At 32.7% G+C, this 13,230-nt stretch overlaps 3 protein-coding genes across 3 annotated transcripts; 2 read left to right on the forward strand and 1 right to left on the reverse strand. All coding sequences in view use genetic code 12, as the record gives it.

Annotated features, from left to right (window-relative positions):
- Nucleotides 1-1,029: 1,029 nt before the first annotated feature.
- Nucleotides 1,030-3,795, forward strand: CD36_27970 (oligopeptide transporter, putative; the record flags this gene model as incomplete). The annotated part of the gene is made up of 1 exon (XM_002421808.1): nt 1,030-3,795. The coding sequence occupies one exon, from the start codon at nt 1,030-1,032 to the stop codon at nt 3,793-3,795; it is 2,766 nt and encodes a 921-aa protein (XP_002421853.1).
- A 2,618-nt stretch (nt 3,796-6,413) lies between these two features.
- Nucleotides 6,414-8,678, forward strand: CD36_27980 (autophagy-related protein, putative; the record flags this gene model as incomplete). The annotated part of the gene is made up of 1 exon (XM_002421809.1): nt 6,414-8,678. One exon carries the CDS (start codon nt 6,414-6,416, stop codon nt 8,676-8,678), a length of 2,265 nt encoding a protein of 754 aa, XP_002421854.1.
- A 788-nt stretch (nt 8,679-9,466) lies between these two features.
- Nucleotides 9,467-10,288, reverse strand: CD36_27990 (aquaporin water channel, putative; the record flags this gene model as incomplete). The annotated part of the gene is made up of 1 exon (XM_002421810.1): nt 9,467-10,288. The coding sequence occupies one exon, from the start codon at nt 10,286-10,288 to the stop codon at nt 9,467-9,469; it is 822 nt and encodes a 273-aa protein (XP_002421855.1).
- Between the last annotated feature and the right edge of the window lie 2,942 nt (nt 10,289-13,230).

Below are 13,230 nucleotides of genomic sequence, written 5' to 3' on the forward strand. Positions count from 1 at the left end.
ATTTGGCAAGAAAATAAAAAACACACACAACGCTACCATGTAGAATACACATTGGAACGATGTTTCCAGTTCTCCTTTATTTGGTAGCATTGGTGAGTTCCCATTAACAATATATATATTAATTGTCTTAACTAGTAAAGCTCCTACAGGTGATTTGAAGGGTGGAATATATCAAAGTTATTCTAACAGATTAGAATTTACTGTTCCTTTTTGATTTTGTCCAAGAACAAACATTATTGATAACTTGACCGTTCAAACAGAAAAGACTACAATTGCGATTTCTTAACACTAACCAGCATTGGAGAGTAAACATTGGTAAACACGGCATCAAAAAAATAATACCATCAAGAAAGTCAATGAATTGTGACATTTGAAAAGTTTAAATCTTGTTCATATGCTTCCCTTACTTTTTTTTTTCTTGGTCGACTTCTTTAGTTACAGTTTCAAATTGTTTAACTCTTTGAAAAGAATTTCAACTATCCATATGGATATGGTATTTGATAAGAAAATCTGATAAATAAAAAAAAAGACTGCACTAAAAGTACTGGTTGTAGTTTCCTCAAAATAATATTGTATAAGAAACTAATCACTTTGACAAAAACTGTAATAACAGCCACCTCTTTATAAACTTTCTGTTCAGAGGGCATTTGATTCCTGTAAAAAAAAACAACACCACATTTGGAACTGTGGCAGATACTGTATTATATTGTATAGTTGCAATTGCAAAACTTTATCATATATTTGAGTAACATTGTGTGTTATCTCAATTCAACCAATTAATTGATAGAAAAGCTTAAACTTAATAACCCTTCCATAATGAATGATTGGTAGACGATAACAATAATTATTACATTGATTCTAAGATAAGTAACCCTGAGAAGAAACCCATATGTCAAATATTATTATCTTACAATTTACTTAGATATTATGTTCTATATATATAATTTCCTATATTTCTTTCTTTTTTTTTTTGTTTTGCAATTATTGATTTACTTGTTTCTACCAATATAAAAAAAAACAGTATATATAATGACACAAGAACCTATCATTCCAGTCATTTCCCAAATTAAAACCATTCAAAGTCATTTACAAACTCAAGACCATGAAATAAATCTTGATATAATAACTTCTCAACAATTTTCCCTTGGTGATATTGCTACTTCATTAACTAATGATCAAAAATGGTTTGTTTTGAAACGATTACATTTTGATACTTTAGTTTCATTTAAAAATTTACCTACTCTGGCAATATTTATATTAGAAAAATTAGAAAATTTATCTATTGAAGAAGCAATTGAATTATTGAAACTGGCAATTTTGGAACATAATAATGATGTTAATATTCCAGAAAATGATTTAATATTATGGCGGAAATTGATTGAATGGAATGATAAAATTGCAGAAAAAAATCTGATTGATAGTAATAATAATACTAGTAGTAGTAATAATGAAAAAGATTTAATCAATTCTAAAATTGATATTAATTCAATTGAGAAAGGTAATGGTAACAATACTGCTAATGGGAATTTCTCATATCATCAAATTGTGGATTGGGAGTTGCAAATTCGTTTAGAAGCAGTATTAGTTGCTTATTGGTCACCATATCCGGAGGTCAGAGCTGTTACTTTTCCATTTGATGATCCTAAAATTCCAGTTGAAACTTTCAGAGTTTATTTAATTGGTTTTATTTGGACAGCTATTGGAGCAGTAATTAATCAATTTTTTGCTGAAAGAAGACCAGCAATATCTCTTTCCATGGCAGTTGTACAAGTTTTCCTTTATCCATCTGGAATACTTTGTCAGTGGATTTTACCTAATTGGGAATTTCAAATTTGGAAATTAACTATTAACTTAAATCCCGGTCCTTACACATATAAGGAACAAATGTTGGCTACGATATTTTGCGGTGTTACTGGAGGTGGAACATCTTATGCTGCTTGGAATATTCTTATGCAAAAATCATCACTTTTTTATAATAATCAATGGGTTGATTTTGGTTATCAAGTATTATTAATCTTGTGTACTAATTTCATGGGCATTGGATTAGCTGGAATCATGAGGAAATTTGCCGTATACCCCACCAAGGCTGTTTGGCCATCAGTTTTACCTAATTTAGCTTTGAATAAAACTTTATTAACTCCAGGTAAAAAAGAAATAATTAATGGTTGGACTATTCCCAGTTATAATTTCTTCTTTATTACATTTATTATATCATTTATATATTTTTGGATTCCCGATTACTTATTTCAGGCATTGTCAACTTTCAATTGGATGACTTGGATAAAACCTGATAACCTAAATCTTGCTGTAATTACTGGATCAGTTGGTGGATTAGGTTTAAATCCAATAACTACTTTTGATTGGAATTATTTGAGTGCATTACTTCAACCACTTCAGGTGCCATTTTTCAATACTGCCTCTAATTTAGTTGGAATGTTTATTGCGTTTTTTTGTATTATTGGTGTTTGGTATTCTAATTATAAATGGACCGGGTATTTACCAATCAATGATAATGGACTTTTCACTAACACAGGACAACGATATTCTGTTAGTCTGGTTGTTAACAAAAATAGTTTATTCGATAATGCAAAATACCAGGAAATTGGCCCACCATTTTATACTGCCGGTAATTTAGTTGTTTATGGGGCATTTTTCGCTCTTTATCCATTTCATATAGTTTATGAAATTGGTATGAATTATGAACAAATGTGGGATGCCTGTACATCATTCTGGAGAGTAATTAAAAATTATAAAAAATCTACCTATGATGGATTCAATGATCCCCACTGTACAATGATGAAAGCATACCCAGAAGTCCCTGAATGGGCATATTTGATCATTGTTGTTATTGCCTTGGTATTGGCGATTTTATGTGTTAAATTATATCCTGCTGAAACTCCAGTATGGGGAATCTTTTTCGCATTAGGGACTAATGTTGTATTCTTGATTCCATTGACTACTATCTATGCCAGAACAGGATTTTCCTTTGGATTGAATGTGTTAGTTGAATTGATTGTTGGCTATGCTATCCCTGGTAATGGGCTAGCCTTAGCATTTATAAAAGCATTGGGTTACAACATTGATGGCCAGGCACAAAATTTTGTTAATGATTTGAAACAAGGTCATTATGCTAAACTCCCACCAAGAGCTGTTTATCGAGCACAAATATTATCAGTATTTATTGCCTCATTTATTCAATTGGGTATTTTAAATTTCCAAATTAATGGAGGTATCAAAGATTATTGTGATCCTAAAAACACTCAGAAATTCACTTGTCCCAATGCAAGAACTTTTTATTCAGCTTCAGTGTTATGGGGGGTTATTGGCCCAAAAAGAGTTTTCAATGGGTTATATCCAATTTTAAGATGGTGTTTCTTAATTGGATTTCTAATTGCATTCCCATGTATTATTATCAAACGATGGGGTCCAAGAAAATATGTCAAATATTTTGAACCTTCTATTATTATAGGTGGCTTTTTAAATTATGCACCATATAATTTATCATATTATATTCCTGGATTTTATGTGTCGTTTGTGTTTATGTCATATATTAAGAAAAACTATGAAGCATGGTGGCAGAAGTATAATTATATCCTTTCCACCGGATTGAATGCTGGTATTGCCTTTTCATCAATTATTATTTTCTTTGCAGTAATGTATCATGCCAAAGACATCAATTGGTGGGGTAATAATGTTATGTATGAAGGTATGGATTATTTAATGAGCGGTTGGTTAAATGCTACTATTGATGCCCCAGATGGATATTTTGGACCAAGAGTTGGTCATTTCCCATGAATAGTTTGTAATTTCTTCTTCTTATTATTATTATTAGGTTTACATAGAATTGATTTATTTCATTGCAACATTGATACTACATCAAGTAGGAGAAACCAAGCATAACTATGGTCTATTCTAATAACCATTATTATTAATAAACAATCAGTTGAGAGTTGAGGGGAGGTCTTTCTCTGTTCTAGATAATTATTTGGCTTTTCCTTTTTCTTTTTTTCATATTTCAACAGATCACTATTAAGGAGCGTGTTGGTAGTGGAATCAAATAGTTACCGGCCGTTGTAATGCCAACATGGGGTATTTTCTTAAAAAAAAAATAGAGAGAGAAGAAGTCTTGAAATCAAATCAATCTTATATTGACTTTACAACATTAAGACAAAATAACCGATATAATAAAACCGAAATATGAAGTTTAAAATGTCATTTTGATTTCAACGATTGCAAAATAAGAAAAAGAAAAAGGAAGTAGGAAGTAGTCGATAGTATTCACATTAATGTTTCAAAAGTCAAATTGGAAATGTAACCTTTCAATCACCAGAAGATTTTAACCTATTAATACCACCCGAAAATAACGTACATTATTAATGTTATTTATAGATAAGAACGTTATCAGTGATAACCATAATCTATTTTCAAATATAAAACTAGAACGTGTCAACTGTCTACGCGTTTCATGCACCTTATCATTTTTACTTCCTCGTGCGTCTCAAATCTTGGACATTCAAATAAAATCACGTTAAAACAATTGCTAAGAGTTAGAAGAAGCGGGGCACTTGTTTAACCCTACAATTGAAAAAACCAGACAAGTGATATTGCAACTTGGTTAAGTTATGATATGAGCTTTGTAGAAATACATCTGGAATGGGTGTGGAGAAGAGAAAGAAAGGATGAGGAGGGGGGGGTGAACCCAAATATAATTGCATCATTTCAAAACCAAACCACAAAAGAATAGAATCATACAATGAGTATATTCTTGTACTATTATTCTGGTTACTATATGTGTGACTAATTATATCTACAATGTATATTATAGTGATCATTGTAACTAATTGAAAACTATCAATGCAACTAAAGAAGAGGAAGAGGAGGAGACGAGAGTTGAGGCAAAGTAACGAGATTTCTTGACTGTTATCTTCTTGTATCAAGATTGAGGGGACAACTGAGCTTGAATTATATTTTCTTCAAAGTTCATAATCTGTCACTTTTCTCGTTTTTATGATGCTAGTTCTTTTGTAGATAAGATTATCAACTTAGATTTCCAGTGTTGATTCTGGATCTTCAGTTTTAAATTTACTTCTATGGTTGTCTTCACCACCCACCGCCTCCGTCTCCAAAAAAAAAAACTCTAAATAAAGAAAAAAACAAAAAACGGAAAAGGGAGAATGGAGAATTTAAAATTCAATTTGAAATTGTATAGAATTGTATAGTGTAATCATTATGGAAACAATATGTAACTGGATATTAAATATCCTTGATAAATAGAAAATGGTTAATGAAATCAAACAAAACAAATTTTTTTAAAAAAACTATTTAAATCTATTCTTGTCTTGTTTTGCTTATCTTTCTCTTTTTCTTCTCCTGTCTCCCTTTTACACATATAAACTGTGGTTCATTTTTTTTTTTTTTTGGATTCTCTTTGACAACATCAATTTGAAAGCCATATAAATTCATTATCTTATTTCATCATTGACAGTGAATCCACACTCCAATCAGCTGTCAAACTACAAATTTGGGATATATATATACTGTTTGTGGTGCTTTTACTCTTGGTTTCCATTTTCCTACAGAAACCAGTCAGCCTTTTTTACCCGTCATTTTCATTTACAACCATTAACTCAAATTCCCACTTTTACTTCCCCACCTTCTTCTTCTTCTCCATTTAATAGACGTGTCATATATTAGATAAACAAACAATTATTTGAATTATAGAATATATATTCATTTGATTAGTCACTGGGTCTTAGTATTGAGTAACACCTTCACACCTTGTTTGTTTGTTTGTTTTCAGAAGTGATTTATTGACTCACTTTCATTTACTCATTCAACCTTGCATTATCAAAAGTCAAAAGCAGAAAAAAAGAAACAGACAAAAATCAAATTATACTCACAACTGATAAGTTTAGTTTTAAATTCTCGGTTAAACGCAACAAGATCAGTTTACAGCCCAAATAAAAAAAAAATCTACTTTTACTTTCAAAACCTTCTTCTCTGAATTTGCATATTATACAATCTCAGACAACCACACATTCACGTACTGGTACTCCTCATTCATTATTATGTCAACATCCATCAATCATTAAAGAATCAATAATAGATCCCTACATTACAGAATATCTACTTCTTTTTTCTTCCCAACTCCAGTGGTTATAATACTCGTTTTTGGTTTTTTTAAACAATTCCATTCTCTTTCCTCTTTCCTCCCCCTTCTACCACATTTGGTTCCTGTTGGCATATTTCATAACCTCCCTAAATTTTTTTTTTTCACATATACTACTGACAATCAACCAATCCATTGCTGAAATAAGTAATTGCAGTATATAAGTGGTATTCAATAGTCCAGCTAGATTATTTTATATTTTTAATTCCTGTCTGAAAAGAGTTATATTCTTATTCTCCCAACTATGTTGTCAGATTTCAAACAACAACAACAAAAGCATCATTCGCAACACCCATCACATAACCATGAAGATTCTCAGACTAAATTACAAATTGCCAAATTGACTCAAGTGATTCAGAAATTTTTCACCAAGGCAGCACAAATCATTCTAGAATCAAGAGCGTATCCTGAAACTTCAACACCTTCATTGTATCCAACGAAGGAAGAATCAAGTAAAATAAATAAATGGTTTAATCTTTACATGACCAATATACCTGATCTGTGCCGAGATGATTTAAAGCTATGGAAAGCAGCTGGTCTAACCACTATTCCACCAATGATCATAGAAACCTACCTTGACTTGAGAAACTTGCCAGCCAATCAAACTTTGGTTTTAATAGACGATGAAAAACATCCTTGGACGGTGGCAAAATCACGTGGCAAAAAGCAAGAAGTTGTTTTAGAGAGATGGTTAATTGAATTTGAGCCAAATACTACAGACGCCACCGTGATGGTTGATGAGCTACCTTTGAGCTACAAACAAGCAATAATATTATTTAGAAGCATATACGGGTTTACGAGATTGATGCCAGCATTTAAAGTGAAAAGGAATTTACAAAACAAGTTGCCCTTGGGAAATAAAATATTAGATGGTAACCAACCAATTAGTTCTAAAGGTAGAATTGGTTTATCCAAACCTATCATCAACACTAGAGCTAATGAGTCTCATATGACACAAAAATATTTTCAACCAGTCCACACGAGTCTCGGAACATTAAAAATATCGGTAGCTTATAGAATAGATTCCGAGTTTTGTTTACATGAAAATGAAGAGTTGCTACTGACTCATTTCCATAAACATGATGAAGAAGAAGAAACCAAAAAAAAAGTATCATCCTCGGTTTCTCCTCTTTCTTCTGGTACGAGCTTAAAGGAAACATCAACTTCACCAAGGAAATCACAACCTCCCATCCGTATACAGCCATTCAAAGTTGGTTCGATGAGCACATCGCCACCAGTACAATCGCCAGCTTTGTCACAGCCAGGAACGGCAACAATTCAGAATCAACCAAGTATGCCATCGTCTTCATTGGAAAGAAGAGTATCGATTACTAGCAATAAGTCAACATCAAATGCATCATTGGCGGCATTTTTGCGTAATGCAAGAAGTAGTACTCCGTCTACAAACACCATTCCCATAATGAACGCAAATCCCATTTCTGGTACGTCAGTGCCACGGTCTTTTAGTTCATCTACAGGTCATGAGGATTCCATTTTTGTTAATCCAGACAGTGCCAGTAATACTCCTCGATTTGCGTCGTCTTTTGGTTCACGTGCTAGCAGAAGGTATAGCAGTACTAGTATTAGACAGCAAACACCACAATCTGATTTAATGGGTCATACAAATAGTGTTGATGCGGCGTTGAGTGGAATAGATGTAGATGATGACGACATAAGTGATTTTGTCCGTATGATTGATAGTAAATCAGATTTGCGATTAGGTGGTGGTGGTGGTGGGAGTGGTGGACACAGCAGCGTACACAATATTGGTGCAAATGAATCATCATACCATGGAGATGCATTGAATAAATTTCAATCAATGCGCAGTCAGTATCAACAGTTGAGTGACAGTGTCAGTGCTAGTTTGATTTTACAATCACGTCATTCCAGTAGGAAAAGTTCATTAAATTCACCAGCCGGATCATTTGATCTGCGCCATCACCAACAACAGCAGAATCAACAACAGCTTCAATCGCAACACACTAATATAATAGCATCTATTCATTCTTATTCTCATTCTCGGATAAAGGATGCAAGACCCAAAAGTGAAGACCATCAACAAACCAAATTTTCCTCAGCAAGAAGAAGTTCAAATATTTCACCAACTACAGCAGTACCTAGCTCAACTGGGACGCCATCACTGATAAATTCAAGACTTCCCCAAGTAAGTACAATAATATCGTCTAGTGATGTAAGCAGCACTGGAGGAAATCGTACAAAAAGTGCTGCCACAACAGCTATTGTTAGTGGTATGGCTACCACTCCTTCTATATATGATTATCGATCACCTCGTTACCAGAATGTTTTTGATGATGAAGAAGAAGATGATAACGAAGAAGAAGAAGGTCATCACGAAGGTCATCAATCACGCGAGGGCCGTGATAGTACGGAAAGTAGTCAAAATCAATCAAAACGAATAATGAAACACACCAAAAAGGATGAAGAGGATAGTGAAGATGACGAAGATTTATTATTTACTATGAGTGATATGAACTCAAGGAATTTTTGAAAGAAAAGTAAAAACTAGAATCTAAAAGAAAGTGTTGGTTGTTGTTGTGTTTGCATTTTGTCTTTTGTTTGATGATTGATCTTGGTTTTTTTTTTTTTTTTTTTTTGGTTTCTTTATCGCTTTTGCTTAAATTTGGGGTATATTATTGTTTGTTTGTTTGTATTTCATCTTTCTTTTTTTTTGAAACTATCCTTAGTATTATTGATATTTCGTGTATATAATAAATATATGTTAATTCTTTCCCTTTAATTGTACTAGAATCGGTGATTGAGATAAAGAATTCTGGCAATTATAACTGCAGAAAGGAAACGATTTCATTTCATATTTTGCAAACTGCAAACTGCAAACTGCAAGCTTTCTCCCAATTTCAAGCCGACAATCCACTTCTCACATTATGCAAGTTGCAACTGCCAAACATACATACATGCAACTGTCTCTCTCTTTTTCTTGCTTGTTTGTCAACCAGTCCTCAAAAAAAAAAATTCCTGACTGATACAAGGAATTTCATCTCTCAACACCACATGTGAAGAACGACAATCTACGGATTGATTAAACTTTATTAACATGTATCATTAATTATTATTAAATTATAAATCTATACTATGTAATTTACAGATTACTCCTACTATGTAAAATGGAAACTCAAGCAAATGGGGCGAAAAAAAAAAAAATCAACCCACTAATTTTTTTGCAACACGCAACACCTCTAAAGATTATTGTTGAAGTTCCATTTCTCTTCAAACAAAAAAAAGAAAGCAATAAAAAGAAAACCATTAACTCTAACTCATTTAAGCATCAGAATCTTGACCTGGGTTACAGGTTTGGTAGTTTAAGATTTTGAAGATTTTCCAAATGGCAAAGGCAATAACTGAACCGAGAATTGGACCAACCCAATAAATCCAGTGATAAACTGGGAAAGATCTGGCAGCAACACATGGACCAAAAGATCTAGCAGGGTTCAAACCAGCACCAGTGTAGTAAACACAAATTAAATGTCCCAAAAACAAAGAAATACCAATGACGAATGGAGCCATAAAAGTAGCTCTTGATTTTTCAACAGCCATCATTAAAACAGTTAAACACAAGATACAAGTACCGAAAGCTTCCAAAAATACTCCTCTTGCTTTAGAAGCACCACCACCTAAACCATTAGTGAAGGCAATTGGACCTGGGGTCATGGCAGAAGCGGCACCAGCAGCAGCCATACCAGCAATCATTTGAGCAACCATCATGAAAAGACCTCTAATTGGTGGAACAGCTTGAGCCAATACCAAAGTTAAAGTAACAGCAGGATTCAAATTACCCCCGGAAACTCTGAAAAACATAAATACACCCATCATAACTCCAAACCCGAAACCAAATGAAATCATAATCAATTGCATTGGGTCGGAACCTTTATCAGGAATAGTTGGATCTTGATTAGCAATTTGAGCAATAACAAATGCAACCCATAAAAAGATAAAAGTACCGAAAAATTCCCCTAAAAAGGCAATCATATGGTTTTTCAATGGTGACACATTGACAGAATCGTCATATTTTGGTTCATAGACTGGTCTTTGAGCTTCAACGTCGTTGGCAGTATTATCAATGCTAGAACTTTCGGCAACCATTGTTTGATGTATAAGGTATTGGTTGGATTATAGGTATAGTTGTAAAAGAAAAAGAAAAAGAAAACTAAAGCAACAACGCAATTGTGAAATATTTAAGATACTGGTAGAGAGGGGGATAAGGGTTATATTTATATTTTTAAATTTCAAATTGTAACAATTGCGATGCCCAGCGAAAGCTCTTCACCTTCTCATCTTCAAAATTGGGGAGGCTAGAGAGTCAGGAAAGCAGGAAATTTAGATGAAGAATTGAAATTAATTAATAGTCTCTACATGAAATTAAAATATTTAGAAAGACTACTTTTGAATTTTTTCACTAATTTTAAAAAGAAATCCAAAAAATTTTGTAGCAAAGTAAGGGAAAAAGATTATTAATAGAAGTATATTCTGTCCAGTAGACAGGCATCTTTTATCCATCATCTCAAGAACGGTTCTTTCTACTGTCGTTGCCGCCTCTTTTTTAATATTACTTGCATTTTTACTTGTGACAACCCCCATCAAAATAAGAAAGAAGGAAAGAAATGGAATAGAAGAAGAATTCGGTTTTGTAATTAATCAGAGGGAAGAATAGTGATAAGGTAATACTGTTGTTACTTCCAGAAAGCAAACTCCCCTTCTCTTTCTCCCTTGTTATGTTTCTCTACACTTTCTGGCAACCAATATATATATAATATACATTACAATAATCTTCCAGTTGTAGTGATTTTCCACTCCTCCCTAAAAAAGAATTCAATTTAGCAATCAAACATTTTTTTTTAGTTTCTTTTTTTCTTCTTCTTTTTCTGGTGTTCCAATTTGTGTTATATAATTAATACTGTACTCTGCATCATATTACAATGTTTGATTATTGTATTTTGCATTAAAGGAAAGAAAACTCATCTTAAACATCATGCAATGTGTGTAAGTGTGTGTGTGTGTGTGTTTAAAATGTACGTTTCATATGTATGTTGTGCTGGCGATACTACACAGATGATACGAATTCAGAATGACAAGGGGATGGGAGGAGGAAAAGCTTGAACAGAATGGATGTTACTATTTGAAGTCTTGATAGAAGTTTGACAACTAAAAAACTTTGAATAAGGGTTACAAATCATGTCTTGGTTATAAAAAAAATTATCATAATTTGTAGTAGTAACAATTGGATGTGATTTCAATTCTGTATACATTTGTGATTCTTAGAAGTGTTAGATTTTACATGATGAAATTTCAGTAAGTTTTTTAGTTCTATTCTATTTTAATCATCATCATCCTTTTTTTTACCTGATTGTTTTCTTCTCGTACATATATATTATATATGCCGTGAGGCTGGTCCTTAAGATTTAGATTCACATTTGATTGTCTCTATAATTATGGAAACTAAATCTAGAAGCAAGTAAAATATGCAAAAATATATTAATCCCCCCCCCCCCCCCCCAAAAAAAAAAAAAAAGGCGTAGACAGTTTGAAGAACAAAGAAAAAGGCACCAGCATAATTAAGCTCGGAATTCCAATTAAACAATGGGTTGTTATGGCTTAGTAAATATATGTGTGCATGTCTATGTGTATGTGTGAAATAAGGAAACTGCTGATTTCAAATATTTCTTGAAACATCACAAAAAGAAGACTAATAAAATATCATTTTAACATCTACTCCCCGAATTACCAAACGAATGATTCCAACGCAAATTAGAAGATTTTGTTCATTGTTTTCATTTTCCTTGTTTAACTAAAATTTCATGTTGGTTGATTGTTCAAATGGTTCTTTAATTCGTCGTGCATTTTGGTCAATTGTGTTTTTTTTTTACCTCCCTACTCGTACAAGTTTTAGTGGCCTGGAACAAATCCTTTTTGTACCTCCGCAATCCTTTTGTCGGCTTTTCCTTTTTTGTAGATTTCAACTTATTTACCAATTGATGTATCGAAGGATTGAGTTTGTTCTTTTCTTTAAAAAGATTGCAAAACTATTATAATTTTGTTTATAAATGCAGCTAACGTTGATTTGTTGCCAGTTGGAAGAAGTAATAAACTTACAATATATGTGAGTTGACCACATTGTCACCATTGACAGATTCAGATCCCTGGATATTTAATATATAATGATATAATGGACAAGGGATCCACAAACAGATAATTTAACGTTGGGTTGAGATTTTTACATGGGTTGATTGATAAACAAGGTGATATAAGCAAAGTTATACTTATTTGCAGATTGATGGCATCCTGAATCTCGAATCCAGCCAGTCACGATTAATAATAGAATTGTGTAGTTGTTTGTGTATTAACTAACTGTGCTATATCAAAATCTGACCCTTTTCACTCTATTGTTAACTTATGAAGCACTTTCATTAATGTAGATCAATAGTGGCTTGTTTTTGCAACAATTTCAAATAGTGCCCTAGAAATAAATCTATTTCCGGTAATTAAGTGTCCTAATAGACAAGTCTTGTGACAATTCTAAAGTTGTTTTCGGAACACTCTCAGCTTTTTATTTAGTGGTGGTGGTTCTGGTGTTTAATCTGAGTTTATTTCAGTTCCGGTTCTTCTCTTTCCGTTAGGTAGGAAATCCTAATTTGTTTTCTTTTCCACTAATTCCGTTATCCTTTAGACATGCAGAATCTAATTCACAAAATGTACAATCTAGATGAAATTTATTGCAGGAATTTCTTTTTCCATAAAACAGGTTTTTCCATATTAGTGTAGCAGAAGGAAGTCATTCTAAAATATAAAAGTAGGACAAGGCTTCGTTAGGAGCTTACAATAAAGTGTTCTTTGTGGGTTTCAAAAATTCTGTTCACACCTAATCGATGTGCCTTCCACAAAGAATAAGCAAAGTAGAAAGAAGGTTTTTTGGGGTTTCTTTATCTCTGAAGGGGTGGGGTTGTAGAACAAGAGCAACCCATAAAACAATAGAAACTAATTATGCTATTCCTATTGTCTTTTATTATCAGTATTTAGATCTTAATTTA

Source organism: Candida dubliniensis, chromosome R (genome assembly GCF_000026945.1).
Source record: "Candida dubliniensis CD36 chromosome R, complete sequence".
Taxonomy (NCBI): domain Eukaryota; kingdom Fungi; phylum Ascomycota; class Pichiomycetes; order Serinales; family Debaryomycetaceae; genus Candida; species Candida dubliniensis.